Below are 23,658 nucleotides of genomic sequence, written 5' to 3'. Positions count from 1 at the left end.
AGGCTGTGGTTTGGGCCACATAATGAGGAGGAGAGGTTACCTTTTGTTATACTTCTCTATGGTTTCCAGGCAGTTTTTTCTTCTACTGCTATGGTTATTCTTTTTACTGGGAGACTCCCACCATGACGACAGGGAAGATACAAGCATGTGTATCTATGAAAGATACAATACTGGAGAATCAAAAAATCAAGAATATATGTAGCGAAAATGAGAAAAGCAGAAGCAGAAACCTGGGGCCTAGGAAAATAATATTCAGCATGTAGTTCAAGTTGCATAAATAAGCAAGCAATAAATAACATTGTCTTCACCACCTTTAGACGGCCGTGGTAGCCTTATGGCTATATACTATGAGTAGTAATAGCAGGGGAACGTATTGGTTACTAAACAGAGTAAGAAGCAGTTTTCCATCCTACTATGAGACGTTCGGCGTAGGAGAGACCAAGGGGGAGTATCATAACTGAGCGGATTTAAAGGACCAAATTAATGTTGTCCTGTTTGGACCCTGATTCAGGGTGTTTTGCACACAGATTTATCGGTCTCCCTGAATCTACTTTTTAGAATTATCTTACAGAATTTGTGGCCTTGGTTAGCACTGTCTTAGATGGAGTCCGTTGTCCTATTAAGAAACAGAAAGTTGGGCAGATCTTTATAACAGTGAACAAGAGATTCAGCGTGCACTTTGGAGGAGGGTGTAGGTTGGCAATCTGGAGCAGCTTGGTCTGTCTTGCATTATGGGTAGACTGAAACATTAAGAAATAAATTGTTCACCATTGCTTGATAAATCGGACACAATTAATCATTTTAATAAGTTTAAACGGGAAGAAACTAAGTTAGGTTTCAATTGAGATAATTCCTGTTTTAACTCTGACCTGGGACAGTATTTCAGCAGTTGACTCTACAGTGAAAGCAAGAGGTAAACAGTGATGCCAGAGTTAAATATTCAATAGAATTGCCTAGAACACACTGGCCACGTAATGACCTTTATACACTGCCTAACAGTTTCTATCACTTTAAGATGGCGGACTGTGAAGAAACATGGCCAACCCTGATACTAACAGAACCCCTCAGCAATGCAGCGAATTACAAAATGAGTTTGAGCATAAGGCTAACTTTGTAAAATACCACCAGTATTCAAAATAATATATACACTCCTTTAAAATGTCTACATTTAAGTAATATCTCTTAACTGCTTTAACAAAAGAAAATATCGTTTTAGGCAGTCAAGAGTCCTGAGAGGTCAGACCAGTCACAAGATAATTTCCACAATGGACAAACATTCAGCAGATTTCTCAGAGTATAAATGTGTTTGAACGTATACAACAAAATTACTAAAATAGAACATACCTGTGAGAAAGAATAATTTTCTTCATGTTGTCCGCCATGAGGAAATTATAAAATCTCCGGCACTGATCCCATTGTTGAAAAGTTTCTTGTGCCCTAAAGTATACCAGTAAAACAAATATTAGCATTAGAATGGTGGGAACAAGAAAATATTAAAGCAAAACAAACTGCTGAAATCTGATAAGAATCCTTGTGCATCGCTTAAGACATTGCCCAGTTACCAGGTAATGGAAGAGTAAAGTGTACTAGAGGATGGATGCAAAAGAAGTGTTTGGGTGTGTGATCTTGCCCCTTTCCAAGGTAAATGAGAGGTGTTCTATATATTGATCCAGCCGTGTTTGAACCACAAGACTGTTTTTACTTCATGTCCCTTGTGTGCTGGCGTCTCTCTGCTGCAACTCAAGGCAGCAGGGTGGTATCATCTAAAAGCGTTTGAGTGGTTACAGCTTGGATCCTGACAAAGCTGGACCCAATCACCAATAATTCAATTAACAGAGCAAAGCCTCTAGCAATTCCATTACAGATCTACGTTTCTAACCCGACCACAAGAATATCTCCACAGTTGATAATAGATGATGCTGATCATAACAAAATCACCAGAGGAAGTAACTGCCCTGGTTCAGGCACCTTCACATTTTCCAAATTATATGCGGATACCAATGTAGATTAAAAAAATATATAATTCAGTATATAATAAAGGAGTGTTTGGAAAATAGAACACTCAGACAGGTTTGGTGAAAAGATAGTGATGGATAGTGGAATGTTTGACGCTTAATTAACATAAATGGGGTGGGATGGACAAGGGATGTGTCAAACCTAGTCCTGAGCATAAACCAGAAGCAGATTTTGAAAGTGTAGAAGGGTATATTTGCAGAGCGCCTCATTAAGGTTTTGTTATTTCAGGATGTCTTGAGCATTTATGGAGACTGCATATGGTTGGCTAAAGGTACTTAATTGCTGCAGTTCTGTTTTATATTAATTTTTTAGGCAAAAGGACATGTGGCATTTTAAATGGCCCACGGAACAGATGAAAGATTTAAGAGTTATTTTAGGCAGGGACATTCACACGGGGAGAGATAGCAGAAAGACTTATCTTAGGTGAAAATAGTTCTAATTCTATTACTTTGCAGTTTTCAATATGCAATTGTTATTGGTTATTTTAGGTAACAATTTTGTTAATTTGTTCATGACATTTTAAAATATGATATGGTATTTTTGTAAATAAAAATAAAACTTCTCTACAATTATATCGAAGTACCGTATTGCATTTATTTAACTATAGTAACACCTTTTATAGGAATGCAATAAGGTAGACTGCTACAGAGGAAGCTTTACTAATTTGACTTTTTGGTGCAAGATAAACAAATGTATTGCCAAAATCTTTACACATTTTAGAACATGCAGCTAAAACAGTGAATCAGTCTTTTTTGTGCACCAACCAAGGCTCTGCAGTGCTGCATCTTAAAGCAAAACGTTGTGGAAAGAGGTTTTCATTTTTCAACTTAGTGTGCATCATAAAGCATTCCTTTAACTTCCCCTGCCAGACTCGAGCGAGCCTAGGGAAGGAAAGGCAACCTGGATGTAAAATTACTGAATATAATTAATTAACAATGGAACAAGAAAAATACCCATTTGGTCCAAGAAGTCTTTTGCTCTTCTGGATAAAGCGATGAAGGGTTAGGGTCACCAGCAAAAAGTTCAGGTTAAATGGCGGAATCCATTATAATGGATATGGAGAAATTAGAAAACGTATTACTGAAGTTAGTCGGTATGGAAAGTAATAATGGTGGAGTTTAGAGACCTTCAGGCTAATTTAAGATATACCAATACTAAACTGTCTATTTTAGTAAAATAATGAGACCTAGTATGCTTCTTCAATTTGGACAACACTACAGAAAAGGAATTACCCTCCGAGCATCTATCTGTTGCATGTAATGCTCTAGATTCACATGATGCATACTCCTGCAATCTAGTGTTGAGCTCGGATGTTTGCAAATTGTTTTACTTCAACGAAGACTCACAAGGTCTAAGCCTACTCTTCTAGTTAGTAATGTGCACCGTCAAAGCTTCACTTTCAGATGGTTTGTTGCACATCAGGTGCATGAATACTGGAGCTAGAAGCAGTTCATAGGGATGACCATTCAATGAAAAAGGAAAGTAAATGAATATAGCTGTAGAGTATGTATTTGTATCTGCGATACCAAATTACATTCGGGTAGGTGGGAGGGTGGGCGTATGTGAGACTAATAGATGGTTACAGGTTAGTTAACAATTCATTCATAGCATGAGTGACTGTAGCTACACATGTTCTGCATACACTGTTAAGTAGTTCTCCCCTTGCAGTGGCAAGTCGGTGGATGTAACTGATGTTTGAAACAATTCTGATTACTGCTTGTCCAATGCATGCCTGTCGGCATGTGAGGACATCCACACAATGTTTGGTAAATGTATGTGGATTTGACCATGTTCCTGCCTTGCAGATATCAGCTATAGGAATGTTACCCAAAAAAAGCCATTGATACACCGGTTTTCCAAGTGGAAAGTGGTTTTAGAGGGACTAGTGATTTCCTTTTGGCCTTGATGTAAGGATACATTTCCATCTAGCAATACCTGCTTTAGATATTGCATAACCCTTTCTAGGGTAGGAGAAGGACACACACAATTGTGTTTTCGAAAAGATTTAGTTCCGTCAATGTTGTATAATAATGCTCTCTTAACATCTAGAGTGGGAAGTGTTGTTTCTGCTACAGAGTCTGCTTTAGGAAGGAAAACTGGCAGTTCAACATTTTGATAAAGGTGAAAAGACGACACTACTGGATTAGAATATGGACAACCCACTCTTGATGCATTAGTAAACAATGCTTTTGAAGGGTGAGCACTTGTATTTTGCTAACCCCTTCTAAATGAGGTAATCTCTACTAGAAAAGCAACTTTCAATGAGAGATGCTGAAGTGGACAAGAATGAAACGACTCAAAAGGATGACCTGTAAGTTTAGCTAGTACCACATTAGAATTCCATACTGGAGCAGGTGATACTTTTGCAAAGCTTTAACAACTGGAATTTTGAAAACTAATTAATGCTCCCTGTTCTGTAGGTATGAAGCAAGTCTGTGATGTTGTATTGCCCATTTCCATATGCTCGGTGCTTGCTAGGATATCTCAAGTGAATGAGTGCTTCCTTGTTTCTGAATGTGATGTATTGCTGTCTTATTGTCTGTTCTCATAAGGACTACCTTGTAGGGAAAGTGTGAAGGGAAGTATCTGAGCAAAAGCTTTACTGCCAGGAGCCCCGAGAAACTGATGTAATTGGACCTCTGTTGAAGTGTCCACATTCCTGAGCAGAAGGCAGTAACCTTTGAAAGCATAATGGAATACCAATTAAGTAGATGAGTTGTAAAGTCTGAAACTGGGATCAATCCCTGCATGGCCAAAATGTATGATCCTAGGCATATATTTTTATTTTATCAAACACCTTTTTTATCGCATGTAAGAACAACTTAAAATACTTAAATTCAGGAGGCGAGATGTACAGAAACCCATTGTGCGTTTGATTCAATAGCTCATAAAGTTGCTCCAAACATATTTAGAATCAACATATACATAGAGCTTAATTCAGCACTCCCCTTAAACAATTATATTGCTCCAAAATGTACCGGATTCATTTAACCATCATAAGTTGTTGTAGTAATATCCATTAATTATTAAAACAATGTTTCAGCAAAGGCTCGTGCAACTGAACTTATTGAGCACAATACATAGTAAGCGCCAACTATCAGCGCACATTGAATGGCTTGTTAGGTCAGTGCACTAATGGAATTTTATTCATTTTAAAATAGATCCCTTTGAATACTTATAGGATAACAGGATTAAACAAGATACAGCACGTGATAGCATACTCAAGGAATATCGTAATTACCTCATAACATCGGTGGGTCCAATAGTACATTATAAGAGTTTTTTTATTCGGTCAAATATTATGTACACTTGGTGAACTATATGTCTCTAATCACCCATTTCCATATATGTCATTTTGGAGTTCAAAAAGGGCAGTCAACCTTTGCCTGATTTTGTCTATATCACAACTCAATCGTCTGTTTTTTTTGGTCCTTTCACCATTCTTTTGCTCTTTTTCCTAACTCGTAACACATTCTTTGGCCATAATGTGGCTATTTCAAAACATGGTCCTATCGATTACAATTCTCACCAACCTTGTCTCAAAATAATCTGTGGAAATGAAAACTTGGTTGCAACCAACAAATACAAATATTTAGTATTTATTTTTCCAACCTTGAGAAAGTCTATGAGTAGACTAAACACGTGTTGGCAAATGTCAAATTCTATGCTGAGAGAAACAAAGAATAAACCAACACGTGAAACACGGAAATTTTTGACTTTTTTTGACTCTTTGAATCTTGGATTAAGATAACCTTGTTCTTTGCTGAAACATTGTTAGAATAATTAATGGGTATTACTACAACAATTTTTGTTGGTTAAATGTTTTCACTCTTGTGAATGGTTGCCCAGCTCTCTTTAAGTGTCACATCATGCCCTTATGCTGTTACAGGTGTTTTTTGTGACTCATCCGTAAAATACAAGCAGCTCTATTTTAGGGATTTCTGCAGTTCCATGCTGCCCAGTGCTTCTATGGCACACTCTGAAAAGATATACTTCATAGCTCTTTTAAGAATCAGTCTGCAGTTGTGTGCCATCTGTTTTGGAGGTATACTGTGTAATGCTATGTTGCACAGCTTTCTTTTGTGGAACACTGGAGTAGTATTCTATAAATACCCATATTTGATGCAATTCTATGTATAATGCTCCACTTTGCACCTTTTGTTTGATAAATTGCCAAGTGAGATCCCCCTTGCAGACTTCCTTTGAAGCGTTGAGTTCGCTCACTCATGGAAACTTGGGGCATTTATTTGTGTCCTACCAATGTTAATGTTCACTGGTCACCGCTGGTTGCCCAGTATCACTAAACTTCGAGGAGTATTTTAAACGTGGAGGTACTTTAAGGGTACAGAGTATCTGGACTTATTTATTTTGAAAGGGAGAGATCCAGCACTTCTGAGAGTTTATAACATTTAATCAGAGATTACCATGCTCATTATCAAAGAAGTGCTCTGGAATATTGAGTAGCAGCACTTCTATATTTCAATTTCAAGCACTGCTTGCTTATTTAGTACACGTACTGTAAAATTGGGTAATAGAAGAGTTGCGTGCAATGCTATGCCATCTCACAACACTGGCAACAGAAAATAAATCTTATTCAGCTTACACCCATATCCATATGATTTGTTAGTATCCTCTGTCTTTTCCACAAAACCAGTGCTCAAGCAGTGTTAACATCTTACAGATGCTGCTTCATCTCTAAACACCAGAGCATATGTAGTCTGGAAGCATCTGATGAGGGCAACCTATAACAGGTAAAGTAGTAAAGGACTATGGTTGTTGCCAAATAGCTATGCTAGAAATTGATTCTGTAACCGAATATTGTGCTGCAATAGATTCATCATTTTGGGTATCCTAAAAGACATAAGAACAATGGATCGCTGGTTACACTTAAGTGGAGAGCCATAAAAGACATCAATGATTGTTCGTCATGCTCAAAACAACGCGATTTAAGTCCAAAGAATACAAAGTTTCGCAGATACGTTGTTGAACATTTATCAATGAGGTTCACATGTTCACACGTATAAGACACTTGAAAACTAAGCATAAAGAACATGCTGCTAAATCGACAGAATTCTTCAAAATAAAGAGCAAGCTTTATATGAAGTGCCCATGCTCCTAGCAAGAACTGGAAACCCTCATACAATTGCTGAAGAACTAATAGTACCTGCTGCCAAAGCCATGGTGAATGCAATGATTGGAGAAAAAGCTGCGAAAGATTAAAATTTAGTGGCATTATCTGACACTGTAAAAAAGCAAACTGCCAAAATGTCAGACAACATAAAAGAACAGTTGATTGAAAGAATTTATAAAAGTCAACATTATAGCCTACAAATAGATGAAAGTATGGACATAGCAAACAAATCTCATCTCCTGTGGTACATTAAATGCAAGTTTGAGGGGAACATTGCAACATGTGTTGGCCCTTCACATAATTTGACTGGGCATATTTCAGCTGCTTATTTCTGTATTTGGTTGTTAACCTGGTACTAATGAGACGAAACCTTTGCTTACACAGTGTTAAGCACGAGCAACAAGCATTGGCAAAGCCAAAGGGTCTTGCCCTTCAGGAAGCTATTTATTGGCTTTGCCAATTGGCTGGCGGAAAACCTGGAGGGAACAACAGGAGGCTGGGAGGGGGTGGGGGATGGAGAACGGGAGAGCGGGTTTTTGTTAATGGGATGGTTAAAATACCACTAAGAAGCAGTCAGTGCTGGCCCGTCACTGCTTTTTTTCCCTTTTGTCTGAAAGGGGGAAGGGAATAAGAAACAAGGCTCGGGGGAAGATGCAATGTCCCATGGAAACACGCATCTAGGAATATGGATGAGGCAGGGAAGAAAAACAGGAATAAATAATGCTTTAAAGAAATTGACTCTTCCTCAACCCATTGGTTAAAAACCAAACACCGCGTTGGAACCTCAGGAGATGCCCCGCGATGCAGAAGAGATAAGCTAATGAGATACAGAAACCATCTGCCACTGAATCACAGTGCAAGCAGTGGATCAGGAGCAGAAGGACACTAATCAAAGTAAATTACTCTGTACTTGGGTCTGTGTGTCATAGAAGAAAAAAGGTAGTGGCGCATGGCAATTGCACCCCAATGAGAAGGCAGCAAGTAAAAGCGATAATCATGCCAATGAATGGTTAGTCATGGGCGAGTTTCATGCACATTATCAGACACAAGAGTCTTGCAAGCAACGGTGCATGCTCTACTGCAGGTTCTCGAAAGCGATACCTAAAAATTGCTAAATGACGCCATACCATCACAAAATGTGCAGCATCAAGCCTTTTCTTGATGAAATTTGGTCCTCTAGTGATGCATAATTGGAATGGCCCTGGTTATTGCCTATTTGCCACTCAATAAAAGAATGCAAGAGCTTGTGCCACAGTTAAGAATGGGTTAGTAACACTGAATGCTTATCATGTAATGCTAACAGTCTGCAAAGAAAGCATATATGTGAATTAGTGTCAGTTACTTTTTGTAGATCACCAACACAATCTGTCAGAAACGTTTACTTTAACAAATTTAGCACAGCTTTTCACTTTGCTCACGATTGTGCTATTTTAGTGGAAGATCACGGCAGGGTGAATATAAAATTGCCCATCTGAAATTTCCATCTAATGAAATCGCGTAATTTTCTGATCTACAGGATCCATTAGGTTTGCAATCAAAACGGGGAAATCCCACTCCATATAATATCCTGGTATTCTGTCAAATTAGCTTTCCAATACAAAAACTTCAAAGATGCGTGCAGTTACTTGGATTTCCGTAGTATAATACTTGAGAAACTAGAACAAAAATACATGAAGCACCTACACAAAAAGGTGTTTTATAATGAGAACCTAAACAGACAATGTAATGATAATCACACGAGAAGTTTAAAATTTAAGCAAACAAAAACACAGATAAAAATACACAAAATTAGAAGCTTGCAATACTCTAAATACTTCCCTAATGTCAACATGCGAGTCGCCATCAAGTCTGGAATTCCGTTGTAGAAAGTAGATCCACAATGGATATTTCAAGAAATGAAGATAAGAATCATTTTGTAAATAAATCAACACTTGCTCTACGTGGTTAAAAACTACCAAGTCACCACAAGGATATTTGAGACTTGATTTGATTGCACATTCCATTCCACATATTTAATTAAATTTGAATTACTATTCTATGAACTTCAGCACGCAGTACATTTCATCTGTCTTTGTATCTAGATGAAACAATGCATACCTGAAATTCATAAGAGTTAAGGAAGAGGAAATTGCCTCAAATTCTCTAGCGCTTGCAACACGCGATATTACACTTGGAAGTTCTTGGGCTTATAAAGGCTTATTCTGTGTAAATGGCCAGAATGACCCAGATTAGCTTGCTCATCAGACATTTAAGAAGCAATCACAACCCTGCTCTATTGATTATTTCTTTTTGTATGCCTGGCTCTTAGACAAAATTAAATGTTTCCATGTAATGCGGACCACTATCCCCTAAAAATAGAAATAACTGTAGGAGAAAGTAGGCTCAGGGAAACATTCATTCCTCTACAGATTAGCTATCCTCAGTGTCTCACCAATAGGATTTCGGAGGAAATGCTAGAAAAACTAGCCAATTACCAGCAGGGCCAAGTGTTGACTGTGGACCCTGTAAACTGTATTAAGTGGTACAAAAGCACTATTAGTCAGGCGGCTTATTGCTTAAGGGTAGAACTACATGCCCACAGGAAGCGGAAGAAAAACTTCCAGATCAATGCAAGGAAAGTAAATGAACGGTTTGATGACGTCTGTTGGAAGCTAAAGGCCCAGATCAGGCAAGGGGCATAACAACTTAAGAAGTAGTTGGATGAGTCCTATAACAGCCTCCTTAATACCAAGAAACATAAAAAACTGAAAAGAGATCCTAGGAGACCATACCAAGAGAGATGCTGGGAAAATCTGTTGGAAACAATAGAAACAAAAAAAAAAATGTATGTTTTGTAAGTATGTATAGATGGGTACAGGCAAGGAAATAGGTGCAATGAACTGTTTGGTGGTAGAAGATGCATGGTTAGAATAATTAAAAGAAATCTATGGAGGAAGACCAGTACCCAAGAATACAAGGATCATCCCATGGAGCAGAGTGGAAGAGGACCTTAGGACTTTAGAACACAGTCTTAATCGGGCAATCATAAAACAATCATAAAAACACTGGTACAGACTACAGCAGCAGGCCTGGAAATTCTCCTGGTTGTTATAGTGAAGACCAGCCCCGATTGGAGTGCCAAATTCTTCCACCTGGCATTTCAAGGAATGTCAGCCAAAGGCCAGTTCACAGACAACTGGAAAGGGGCTATCATTAGACCTGCAAATAAGAACGGGGACCCAAAGGTTCCTGAGAATTAAAGGTTACTTAACCTGCTGGATGTCGGCGAAAAACATTTTACAAAAATTATTCTAACAAGCCACGAGGTATGGGCGTAGCTAAATCTTATTGTACCCAGAGAACAAGGGGGTTTTAGATCAGCCCACTCCAGAATAATAGATCATGGTTTCTGTCTATAGTTCCTAGCGCGGAAGTCAATGGAGTAAAGGGGCAGTTTATTCTGCTGCTTCATTGACTTACGTGATTCCTTCGATCTGGTGAACCGGATTTGGGGAAACAGGGGCTTCTTTGACAGGAACGGAGGCGTGAATTATGCTCATCCTCCTCCTCCATAATACATTATTTCCAAATCGCACTTTCCCCATGAACATCAGGGAAAACAAACAAAGTCATCAGTCCTTCTTCAATGTCCACAGCATGGAACCTAACAGTCCTTCATCTCGGTCTGGACTTTCTATTTCTTCGCTGCTCCACAGCCAGTTAGGTTCTCTTCCCTTTTCTCTGGGGTTTCCTCAGATAACTTTGTGTGGGTTTGTAAGGGTTTTATTCACAAATGTCTTTGTTCAGATGAGCCGCTTCTAGAATTTTTCTTATTTTCAGATTCCTTGTTAGGTCGCGAGACCGCTTTTGCACTCTTCACACGACTGTCAATATTGGTGCGGTGCAGCTCTTGCCCGCTAAATTGGCACTGCTGCGCCACATCTCACTGGCTCCACAAAGTGAGTCTTGCTCGCCCATTCAAAGGAGGTGAGAGCGTGTTGCTGGAGCATGGAGAAGCCTCCTCAATCCCTCCCAACCGCCAGGAAAACCTAAGGGAAGGGCCCCCACCCCTCCACCCCCCCCAAGAAGAAATGTGAGGAAGTGGTAGTTAGGCACACGTTTACACCCCTTAACAAGCTTTGTTTGCCAAGGCAGCTCCACAAGAAGCCCCCCTTGAACCTGCTCCCTCTTCCCCCTAGCCTGGATACCCCTGACCAGCAGGATGGAGACTACCCTGGGGACTCGGAGAATGACCGCCAGCTTCTTAAGACCTTCCGATCTCATTTCCCCTCAGGGAGGAGATTCAAATTTGTTAGATCCAGATGACATAATCCATCCGAGATCAGCTGTGTGGGTCCTGGGGGCCAAAGTAGTTGCGTTTGTTGAAGACCGTCACCGATAACCATTAGAGAAGGAGGCCTGAAACTGCTTCAGGGCTAGGTGTCCCCAGCCTACCATAGAGGGAAAAGTTGCCCTCTACCACGATGCAGATTAAAAAATGGCCATCTTCTTAGCGAAGTACATGACTGACACTAGGAAGGACATACATGGGTTGTGGCACTCGTGCCAGGACATGCTATTAGAGGCCATTGGTCATATGATCAAGTTCCTGGAAGAAGCAGAAGAGGCCAAGGTGTCAGGCTCCCCAGAGGTCCTCTCAAATTGGACAGTGGGGGAGGAGGCAGTGGCGTAAGGGGGACTGTTCCGTGACCCCTTTGTAAAAGACTTGGGCAAATGTGTGACTTTCACATCATTCGATAAAGCGCAGTCCAACATCAAATGCATATTCACCCCACTGGCGGTCACAGGCCAGTTATCAATCCCCAAACTTTAATAAATGGCTGGTCTTCCACCACTTCAAGATGGAAAGAATTCATCTCCTCAGGGATGTCTTGCTTGCACCAGACTGGATGATGCGCCTGGACCTGAAAGACGCTTATCTCACCTCCCAACTCTCCTCCCCAATTGCAGATTTCTGCAATTCCAGTCCCGGGGCCAGGTTTTTAAGTTCACCAGGCTCCCATTCAACCTATTAGTCGCACGGTGGCGTTTCATGGAGGTCCTCAAACCAGCAATACAGTTATTCAGAACACAAGGAATTAAACTGAACTTATGGCATGATTTGTGGAGTGGTGTGGCTCACTGGTTAGAGGCGGCAGACCCGTAAGCAGCGAACGGCCCAAGACCAGGGTTCAATTCCCGACGCGGCAGGGTCGTGGACCAGGGTCAAAAGGACTCGATAATTCTCGCCTCTGTGCCTACTCTAACCAGGGAACACACTCGGCAACTCTGGGTATTAAGCTTGCCTCCTCTCTACAACGGCCTCCCACAGACGCCGGGGATGCCTGGTTTCACCTTGGAAATACCCAGAAAGGGACCATCTCACAGGGAAAACCAGGACGGGTTCCCCAGCGGTCTTCAGCGCCAGGATACTCCTTGGAGTCACAGTGCGCTTTAAAAGTACACCCACATTTACATTTACATTTGCACGAAGAAAGAAGGAATCCAGGCAGAGATGCAGGACTATTTCGGGTTCCATCTGGACATTAAGGAAAGACTGATGAACTGTTTGTTTTCCCTGATGTTCATGGAAAAAGTAAGTTTGGAAATGTTTAAAATGGCTGCTGTTAGGAAATTATGAATTAAAGCGGAGGAAGATAAAGGATAATCCTGGTCTCCGTGTCGTTAATAAATTTGAAGTGTACCTTCACGTTGTTAGGCATATTTTCTTTTTTAACCCTTTCGATGCTCATGACGAGCTGAGCTCATCATGAGGCACGGTTGAGCTGTGCTTATGACGAGCTGAGCTCGTCATGAAACTATAGTATTCAAGCAAGTTCAGCACAGGAGGGGAAAAGTCACAGCAGCCAAGGTGTTAAGAGACTCCTGGTTGTGATACAAGAACTACACTAACATAATTGGGCATAGGTAATTGCAGAAATTGAGGGGGCACTGGCCCAGAAAACCCCAATCAATAACGGGCTGAGGCAGGGATATGTGTTGGCCCCCTGATGTTCTCCCTGTTTATAACAGATATGCTGGTAGCCCGAGATATAGCCAAGGGAGTCAGCCTCATAATGAATGGAAAACATATAGCAGGTCTCCTGAATGCGGACATTCTTGTGATAATGTTTATAACAGAGATTGGCTTGCAAAGGAAGTTGGCTGTGTTTATGGAATATTGTTACCATGAAATGCTTGTGGTTAACATGAAGACCAAAGTTCATGGCTTTGGTAAAAAAAAAAAAAAAAAAAAAAAAAAAAAAGAGAATAAGAACTGCAAGGTTTAGGTGGCACTTGGTCCCCAACAAGCTGGATTCTGTAAATGAATACAAGTACCTTGGTGAATGGTTTGAGAAGAACAAAAATTGAAAATACATATTGAATCACTTAAAGCAAGAGCACTTGCCTCGGTAAACAGTCTAAATAGGTTTAATAGAAACTACAGAGACATGTCTTACAGACCAGTGTTAAAAACCTATGCGACTATGATTCGCCCCCAATTCCAGTTCGGAGCCGAGTTGTTAAGCCTAAGTGGCAAACATTGCTGGGAACCAGAAGAGAAAAATGTTTGAAAAGTTTACTCTCCCTAGCAAGTTCCATAATGATCCGGGCAATAAGACTGGAAACAGGTATGACATCATGGAGTTACCTATCACGGGCAGCAGTAGGGAGATTCTGGCAAAGGCTAAATGCTGGAGAAGAGCAAAAGGTATCATTATGGTGCAAAAAAGAGACCATGAACAGTAAATTAAGTTAGGCCAAGAGCGACACGAAATTTCTGGGGGGCATATCTAGAACTGAATGTTAGGCTATGTACCCTGAACCTCCAGGAGTGAACTCTGAATTTTAATAAAAAATTTCTAGGGAACAGGCTAGGCAATACATAAAAGGGAAGCCTTCAGTTCACTTTATGCCCAATTCTCAGACTAACGAAGAATGGCTCCCTAATGTAGATGTACTACCCAATCGGCGGCTTTGATATGAATTGTTAAGTTACGGTCGTGTATTAAGCCATGCTACAGAAGCGACAAGATAAAAATAGAGATGATGGATGTGGAGGGTAAATGCATGTGTGGCATGGTGTAAAATGTAATAACCTGCACATGCTAATGGATTGCTTAAAATCCTTGTGCCTTTGGAAGCTATTTTAAGACTGCTATGCACTATTTGAATGTTGCTTGTGCAGTACAGAGTTTTATGATCTCCTTAAGAGAATTTTTAATGGACTAAGATGGATTTTCTGCTTTATGTCGGCTTTAACTTTTGTATGATACTACTATTGCTTGCTCTTAGTTTTTTTGAAACAATCTTAGTCTATACACATTTTAAGACGTTAAGTTTTTATGAATTTTATGATTGGTTTTTATTGGCTATAAATGTTTTATGATTTTTAGTTGTATGTATATATTTTTGGATACTTAGTGGGTTTATGTTGTTTAAGACAAATTGTCTAAATAAACAAATACTCTTCGCAAAGGGGCAGCAAGGGATGATTATAGCCGCACTAACTTACTAATCACTCAATAATTAGCATCAATAATTATGCTTGGTCTAAATGCCCACCTCCAGGATCCGCTGCCAAAAGATCAAAAATTAAAGCAAAAGTGAATACAGTATGGAGAGGCAACACAAAGGAATAGATTAATATTGAACAATTATAATTCCACAGAATGAGAGCTTGAGTCTTCTGTGTCTCTGTTGCTTCTTTTTATTTTCAAAGTGTTGAGGTATAAAACTCATGCAGCCAACGCGTTTCACCCTGAATAGGGCTTCATCAGGGCAGTGTTATTAGGCAATGATCAAATATAAGAACATCAGCTTCTGAGCAATGTTATAGCTTGTTCTATTTATAGGCACACAATATGTCCAGTAAATTGAAGAAATTGAAGCAGAAGCAACAATACACATCCAAGTAGAGCTTCACACTGATAAGTGAAACAATGGCCGTATTGGCCAAGATCACGCAGTCATGAATCAAAAGGCGCCGACCGAGGTACTCGCGGCTCGTCTCCTATCGCTGTAGTGTCTAAATAAACAGTCATTGACTGTTCTTAAATTTTGCCACAAGACAAACTATATATTCTGATGACAATCACAAAGCAGTCAAACATTCAAATCTGTTGCTTTTAAGTGGAAAAATGGTTTGAGTAATACAGTGTTAAACGTAGAAGGTCCAATATTCTTAGTGGAAGGTTTTCCTTTCCAGCCCTTCAAAGGCAACATCAGATACAGAAGGGGCAGTGGAAGAGGGGCAGTGCAGTGGCATGGGTCATTACTTCAGTACCATGCTCCTACCTAATCCATAAAGGCAATATAATCTAAATAGAGGAAATGTCTTGTCGGAACTGTCAGCACAAGTCTGCTTCTAAAACAAATCTGAACATAAATTGTTGCAACTAGAGTGAAGTACATTTAAAATTCTGTAATGGACACAGAGGTGGGACTGTATATAAAGCAAATGCTTAAAGTCCCCTACCACTATTTGCATCCCCATTTTTGATAACATAACACAAAACTCTCACCGAAGTGCACTGTATCCTTGGCACACACTGACGCAGCACATAACTCGCTCCTGGTTGACTTGATCTTCTCCAAGATATTTACACACAATGTTGCCTCCCAGGCTGAAACCCACCACTATTAACTGGGTCTGAGGATAGATCTTCTTAATGTTGCTGACCATTGCTCCGAATTCCCATGTGCAACCTGCAAGTCAAGAGGTTGAGAAACAAATGCTTAAAATTGTGTCACTCAAACAAACCGCTAGAGAGAAAACACTAGTAGAAATCAAGTTGCAAGATTCTCACCATACGTGAACATGCGTGGAGATGTGAGCTCTATAGTTGGCAAAGCTCCAAGATGATTCAAGACTGCACACCTGTAACCATTTTTCTGGGCGTAATCAACAAAGGTACGGATATAATGTTTCTCGCTGTGATTGGCTATTCCAGGGCAAATCACCATGGTGATGTTCTCTGATAATTAATGAGAGAAAGAATAGTGCATTAGACTTTAAAGTGACCACAAAGCCTTGGTGTGAAGAGTAAAGATTTTATTTTGTTTCAAGATGATCTGCCAGTCAATGTGTGTTTTATCAATACAATATACTTACGAAGGGACTGTAGACTTAGGGGTCATTTCTGGAATTAAAGTGATTACAACCGAGAATCAACAAGAGTCCTAGACTTCCACAAGAATTGTATTCTTCCTGGTGGAAAACTGCATAAGATAAACGAGTGTACACAAAAGTTACTTGTAATCCTAGTCTCCCATCACGAGAGTCTTTACTGAAGTCAGACTATGTTACTCCGGAGATTCAGAACACATAAGAAATTGGATGCTCAAGAAATGTAAATGGATTTATGACACTCAACAATGTCAATTTCATTAACAACATTATGTGAAAAGGTGTTTTGGGGTCCGCTCAGACAGCGGGAATTTTTCACCGTTTATCACTTTCAACTTTCCCCTTAATATATGTCTCATTTAAGGCACAATCTGCAAATCTTTAAAGGCAACCAAATCTACTTACATATTTGGGTATCGAATTTGCAAAGTCTACTTTGGCAACTAAGAACCATTTGAAACCTCCTGCCGTGCAAAAATTAAATACAACTTACTGAGGAATGGTCTATAAAATTCATTACATAGTGGGGGAGGGCTGAAACAGTTTAGATGCTTATTGCACCTCAAGTCAACTTTTATCTTAATATGTCACATCTGCACCCCTCCCACTCTTCTTCACATCTCTCAATGCTCAAATCACAACATTCAAGTGGAAAGGGACAAAAGGCAAGAATTTCCTTACATAAATTACAATGAAGCAAACCGGGAGGTATTAACCCGCCCAATTTTGGGGGGGTGGCGTGGCAACGATGGAGTGAGCAGCAAGCTGAAGAGCTCCGGTCGGCCAGCCGCCTTTTATCGACATACTGACGCACTGAGCAGCAAGTTTAGACCCGCCTGAGGCGCACACCTGCAGCTGGCAAGGGAGAGCTATTTGCACCAGGGACTGAAAATCCCTTGAAAGCGACCAAAATCAGTGGCTTTAGCCGCGAGGAATGAACCAGCACGGAGAGAGAAGACGGCGGCGCCCCGCGGAGAGGAACTGACGAGAGGAGAAGTAGCGGGCTGGCAGCGTCACTGGAGCTGCAGTGCCAGTGTCTGGGGAGACAACCTACCTTCTAGTGAGTTTTGGCCGAAATACCTGCAGATCTACCCTCGCGACAGCGCCGGCAGAAAGGAAGGAGGGGAGGGCGGCCGCGAGGTGCACCCAGATGGCAGTGGCGGTGGGAGAGGGGCTGATGCGGTGAGGAGTAGCGGGCTAGCTGCATTGTAGGTGCTGCGGTGCCCAAGCCTCCTCTCCCGCCCGCTATTGCGACCTGGCCTGAACAGAGGGGATAAGAGCCACACCCGCGACTGCACCGGCGGAGAGGGCAGAACCAGACACAGCCACGGGGCGAGTCACGACTGCGGCGCCTGATGGAGAGGAGCGGGTGGTAGCAGGGGGCTGACTACCCTGCCTGGATGGAAGAGGACGGTGAACACAGGTGCATATCTCCCCCCCACTCCAACTTTGGACATGCCTTGAGCAGAGGGAACCCGAAGGAGGCTGTCCTGAGAGAAAGTGAGAGGAGTCTTGGAGACTGCTGGGAGGGCGTGGACAGAGGCGCCTGCTGAAGGCCGTGGCAGCAGATACGAGTGTTGGGCCGATGGGACTGATTGGGACCGGACTAGAATGTAGGCACTTTCCTGTGAGATACAGCTAAGTGAACCCTTAGGACTGGCAGTTAATCACTGAGAAGGTGACAAAGTCTGAGCTGCAACAGACAGCGCTGAGCCGCCCCCCCCCCCGCCTTTGATCAGCCTAAGGTGGCGCTGCTTGTCCAGACAGAGGGATCAAAAGAATGCACCATAAATATGGAACACTGCTGACGGGTTGAGCAGGCGACAGGGGACACCAAGACCACAGTAGAAGTAACAATCCTGGGATGGGGGAGAGGGTGCATAAGCTCACAGAGCGTCTACCAGGAGTCTGGACCCCGCGGGCGGCGGAGAGCATCAGAAGTTACCTGGGAACCCACATAGTGCCAAAGGCACCACAGATTTAAGTGACATAACAGGGAAGGTCCCCCAGAAAAAGGAAAGGGAGGAGCCCATAGTAGACAAACCGATGGATGAGGGGGATAGAGCCCACTCGCAGGCGATGAGTCCCAGACACCCCCATGTTGCAGGACATTCTGCAGGCCATCAACTCATCCAGTGATCGCATGGAAACTAAAATTGATTCGCTCAGCCTAGACTAGGTCCTACTCAGGGAAGACCATAAAACGTTAGAGGACCGTGTTAGGCCCATAGAGGGCCAGATCTCTGAGGCGCTTCCGGACATGGTAACCATGGAACAGCGCATAGCAGCACTAGAGTCGAAAGTACAGACAGAGTTCCGAGCGGAGGATGCAGAAAACAGATCACGTAGGAGCAACATAAGAATCATAGGCCTACCGGAGAAAATGAATGGCCGCAACATGCTGTCCTTCCTGGAAAACTGGATAAGAGAGGAAGTAGCTCCAGAGGGTCGGTCAAATGTCTTCACTCTAGAGAGAGCACACAGAGTCCTAGTGAAGGTACCTGTGCCTGGAGCACCGCTGCGAGTGGCGATAGCGAAACTTTCACATTTTAAAGACAGGAACCTCATACTTACCCATACGTGCCTCAGAGGAAAACAGAGGTGAGCAACTCCATTGTGTGAATCTTCCCAGACGTCTCTAGAGAGGTCCAACGGCAAAGAGGGACCTACGGAGAAAGTAAAGCCAAGACTACAGCAGCTTAATTACAAATATGCGATGCAATACCCAGCCACGCTGCGAGTCACTACAAAGACGGACACAGAATTCTTCAGGACATCACAGGAGGCGACAGACTGACTTGAGAAGCACGAGGGGTGGGTGCCGTCAAAAGAGCCAGAAAGGAGAAGACGGAGAGAGAACCAATCCAGAGGCCGTCAAAACAATAAGGGAAAACCTGGCCCAACACCAGAAGAGGCCCAGAACGAGCGCCAGAAAGCAATGCTGGTAGTGGCGCTGATCAGCGTCAAAGAGAGGAACCTTGTACTCCCTGAAGGAAGCGAGGAGACTGCAGACACTGGCTCAGAACATGGATTTAGCGAATCTGAAACGTGGAGTGTGGTGCTTCCAGACACAACTCAGCAGACGGCGGACAATATCACCTAGACTAACGGAATGAGAACTTCCCAAGAACAGGTTGGAGCAGAACTGGATGTTCACAACCCAGCCATGAGGTACATGAACTACTGGGGGGGAGGTGTGGGGGAGTCCTGATGGGACAATGGACCTAAGAGGCGGCTGCAGAGACTGGGAGAGCGGCAGTCAAACAGCCTTCCTCTTGCAATTGACTCTTCGACCTGCAAGTAGTCACTTGCAGACTTTTGACCATAGTTTGGATGGGGACTTTTTATCCATCTTATCCTGGGGAGTGGGGACAATTTTTTATGTTAATAGGAAGGGGATACCTTGAGTTGCAGCATATCAGGAAACATGCAGGTTTGAGGGGAAAGAACGGCCAGGGGATGGCACACAAGGAGGAAGATAGGTCGGGATCAATGATACCTCCTAATGGCTGATCAGCAAAAGTATAAATGCATAACATGGAGCATACAGGGTATGCACACAATGACGAAAGCCCACAATGTTCTCTTGCACATACGAAGGAGGGGAGCCCAAATAGCCTACTACAGGAGATGCACCTCACTCAGAAAGAGGTACACGCTTTACCAGACGATGGAGGGGCCAACTTTTCCATACTACCTATTCAGCATATGCACGGGAGGCCCTAATATGGATCCAAGCGGGGGTCCCATTTCAGCTGACTATAAAGGGGTGTCTAGAAGGGCGGGACGTTAGTATGATTAGCGTCTATGCCCCTAATATAGAGCAGCCAGCCCGCATTGCACAATTCGCAAGCAAACACGTGCCTCGCAGGTGTTTACGGCCTGGAGGCAGGGATGGGGGGTGCCTGGAGAACCCTGCATCCCCAGGATAGAGACTATTCCTACTTTTTGCTGGTCCATGAGATGCACGCAGGCTAGATGCCTTCCTGTGCAATGTCACTGCAACAGAATACTTAGCACGCACAACATCGGATCATAATCCATTGGTCCTCTCCCTGGGATGGACGCATCCCATATCAGCGATACCACGTGGAGGCTTCATCCGGATACACTTGAATACCAGGTCTTTCAAGAGGAGATCAGGGGTAAATATAGCAATATTTTGAGACAAACGCGGGGACAGCCTCCTCGCCAAATGCTGAATGGGGCACCTTCAAGGTGGTCTTGTGTGGCCAAGGCATAACTCGCGCTACGGGGGTTCGGCGAGTCACACTAAGAGAAGTGGAAGGGGCGTAGACAACCCTCCGAGAGTTGGAACTTAGGAGGCTAGGACTCCCAGACCTCCAGCAGAAACTGTAGATGCCAAGGAGGAAGTGGCGAGGCAGATAGAGAGGCTTAGATGCTTCGACTACAAGAAATATTTAGAGCGCTCCCATGCTGACAGAGACAAGTCAGGGACACTCCTAGCATGGCTAGCAAACCCACGATTAGGAGCCACCCACTGGTAGAAATAGAGGACGAGATGGGTAGTGGAATCTTTACGCAAGCAAAGATCAAAAAAGTCTTTGCCAACTATTATGCACAGTTGTACAGAAGGTCGAGGGAGGGCGATCGGCGATCATGTAGATGTGGGGGAATATCTTGTGGGCCTGCAGATAACGCGATTAGCTCCTGAGGAAGTGAAGAGCTCGGAGCAGACATAATGTAGCGTGAGGTACGAGTTGCCATTAAGGGAATGGCAAGGAACAAAACTCTGGCCACTGCTGGCCTGCCGGCTGAGTTCTATGCAAAGTATGTGGGAGAGCTGGCCCCCAGATGGACTACCATGTATCCGGAGACCCTAGGAGCTGGAATACTTTCGGAAAGTACTACAGAGGCCCTATCGCCTAAGCCTGGGAAGGAACTGCACAATTACACAGGCTAAAGACCCCGGTCCATGTTAAATATGGAATGACAAAATCCTGAGCAAAAATTCTAGCGGTGCGCCTTCTCCCACATGTGCCTGAACTAGTCCAAGTGGACCAAGCAGTATTTATCCCTGGGCGGAACAGGACCATAAATATTATGTGACTTTTGGCCGTTATGGATTCCACTGAGTATAAGAAGCGCGAGGCTGTGGTGTTCGCGGTTGATATTGAAAAAGCATTTGATAGCTTGGAGTGGTCTTACCTTTATGAGGTCTTGTACAAGATGGGATAGGGTGGAGGATTCATAGCATGGGTACGATTACAGTATACATTGCCCGCGGCCCGAGTGCGCACTGGACCAACCATTTCTCCCAGGCAGAGGGTATAGAGGGGTACGGAGAAAAGGTGCCCCCTCTACCTGCTCCGGTTTGCACTGGCCATGGAGCCATTGGCGTGCTGGGCGCGAAGCGGACAAGATTATGATGGTTTAAGAATGGGGGAGGTACAGCACTCTATTGCGCTGATGACCTCCTACTGTTCCTTGGTGATAGAAAGGAGAGTTGAGAGGAGCAGAGAGAATGCTAGCCCAGTTCGGGGTCATCTCTGGCCTTCAGGTTAATTGGAGGAAGTCTAGCCAGTACCCCATGATACCTAATGCACTCCCGCCGCCTGATCTTGATCTCCTGAAATTGGATATGTGGGTAGAACAATCAGATTAGTAAAGTCGGCAATAGAATACTGGAGCACACTGCCGCTATCAGTGGCAGGGCAGGTGGCAGTCCTGAAGATGGTGGCCCTCCCGTGCCTTCTGTACCACTTCTGAACGCTATCGGTGTGGATCCAGAGAGAAATATTAAAAGATCCTGACTCACTAGTCACATCATTTATCTGCGGATCAGGGCGCTGAAGAGTAGCACTGACTTCATTGCAGCGCCCAACAGCAGAAGGGGGACTGGCGGTCCCTGATTTTGAGGGGTATTACATGGCCACCTAGTTGTACTGGATGATCCAATGGTTGGCGGCGAGTTGTGGCCCAGAACAGGAACAATACCTTGGTGCACCAGACACTGCAATCCCAGCAGAGATTTTCCTAAGGGCCCTGACGGAACACGTCGGACGATACCATGGAAACCAGAGTGGGGGTACGTTGTTGGGCTCGATACCCGAGACGGGTGGGGGGGGGGTCAAGATTCCCTACTCTGCAGACATACCGATCACAGTACTGCGATGGTCGCCATAGGTAGCTCATTGGGCGGGGTTAGAACATTGGGAACGGCAGGGCTGACTAAGGTGGGGGGATCTATATCAAGATTCTGAGCTACTACAGTCTGAAGTGCTTCAGGTTGCACACGATCTGCCGGAAGGCCACTTCCTCAGGAAATGGGTCCCTCACCGGAAGGATTAGGCAACACTGGGGTGGAGGGGGTACGGAACCGCAAGCGTTGGCGGGATGTAGGTATGTGGCACTCTCAGAAGGAAGAATCAAGACAGTCTCCTGCCTTTATAAGGCAATGAGGCAAGATATGCAAAAGCCCCTAGAGCGCTTGTAATTACAATGGGAGGAGGATCTTTGCAAGCAGATCCCAAAGGTAGAATGGGACAAGATTCTAGAGCGGACCCCAAAAGTGTCCAGGGATGCACAATTCACATAGAGTAATTTCCTTCGTGGAAAAGAGAGCAGGAGAAATCGGCCGGCGTAAGGTAGACTCCTACTTTAGAAGGCTAACTGAGGGATAGGAAAAATAGATCGGGCCAGAGCTTGGGAGAATCTAGACAGTGAACTAGCAGCGGATGGGCAGGATAATGATGAAGCGGACACCACTGGGAAACCTAGAGGAGGGACAGGATAGACGAGAGCATCAAGAATAAGGCTGACAAGTGTGGTAAGAGGCTAAGGCAACTATCGACAACTAGGAACCCACTAATACTCAGGGATCAGTATGTGCATGTATGGGGGCAACTCAAGGAGGGAGGGGGGGATAGTACTGTTGGGGGTCATGTTTAATAACTGTACCGAGATTGCTAATGACATGTCCTGTGTAATAGATTGGAAATGCGTATGATTTATGACTGTGGCTAATATCTCCGGAAATCAATAAAATGTGGTTGTAAAAAAAATGTTCCCGCCCAATTTCTTCTTTTACCCAACTGCCTTCCTAATTAGACCAATCATTTGGTGGCTACACACATCGGCTCCTCTTAGCCTTACTTAGGTGGGCATAGAGGTGGATTTAACCACCCGTCTCTCCCCCATAAATATTCTAGCAACAAAACATAGTAAGGTTCCCCATTCTTACCAAATCATTAAAGATTCAGCCGCTCCTCTTAAACGGTTAGATAAATGCTTTCTTCCTAGAATCAAAGACTCTGAACTTGCCTCACTATGGTTCAATCTATCAATCTATCAATAACACCTGATTTTAAACCCTCTTTCTGGGAACAGTGGGCTTTTTTATAGGTTTATTATATGTCAAGGACATTATTTCCACGGAAGA

At 43.2% G+C, this 23,658-nt stretch overlaps 1 protein-coding gene across 1 annotated transcript in view; it reads right to left on the bottom strand.

The window, feature by feature from the left end:
* ABHD2 (abhydrolase domain containing 2, acylglycerol lipase) overlaps positions 1–23,658 on the bottom strand; it is a 331,643-nt gene that overhangs the window by 189,878 nt on the left and 118,107 nt on the right. The window contains exons 4-6 of the mRNA XM_086958131.1: positions 15,937–16,104; positions 15,652–15,835; positions 1,345–1,437 (exon numbers count right to left, since the gene is read on the bottom strand). Of these exons, the coding sequence (XP_086814257.1) occupies positions 1,345–1,437; positions 15,652–15,835; positions 15,937–16,104 (445 nt within the window). The remainder of the gene's footprint in view (positions 1–1,344; positions 1,438–15,651; positions 15,836–15,936; positions 16,105–23,658) is intronic.

Source organism: Lissotriton vulgaris, chromosome 2_1, assembly GCF_964263255.1.
Source record: "Lissotriton vulgaris chromosome 2_1, aLisVul1.2, whole genome shotgun sequence".
Classification (NCBI taxonomy): Eukaryota; Metazoa; Chordata; class Amphibia; order Caudata; family Salamandridae; genus Lissotriton; species Lissotriton vulgaris.
The sequence above is the reverse complement of the archived record's forward strand: the minus strand, read 5'-3'. Positions and strand labels throughout refer to the sequence as shown.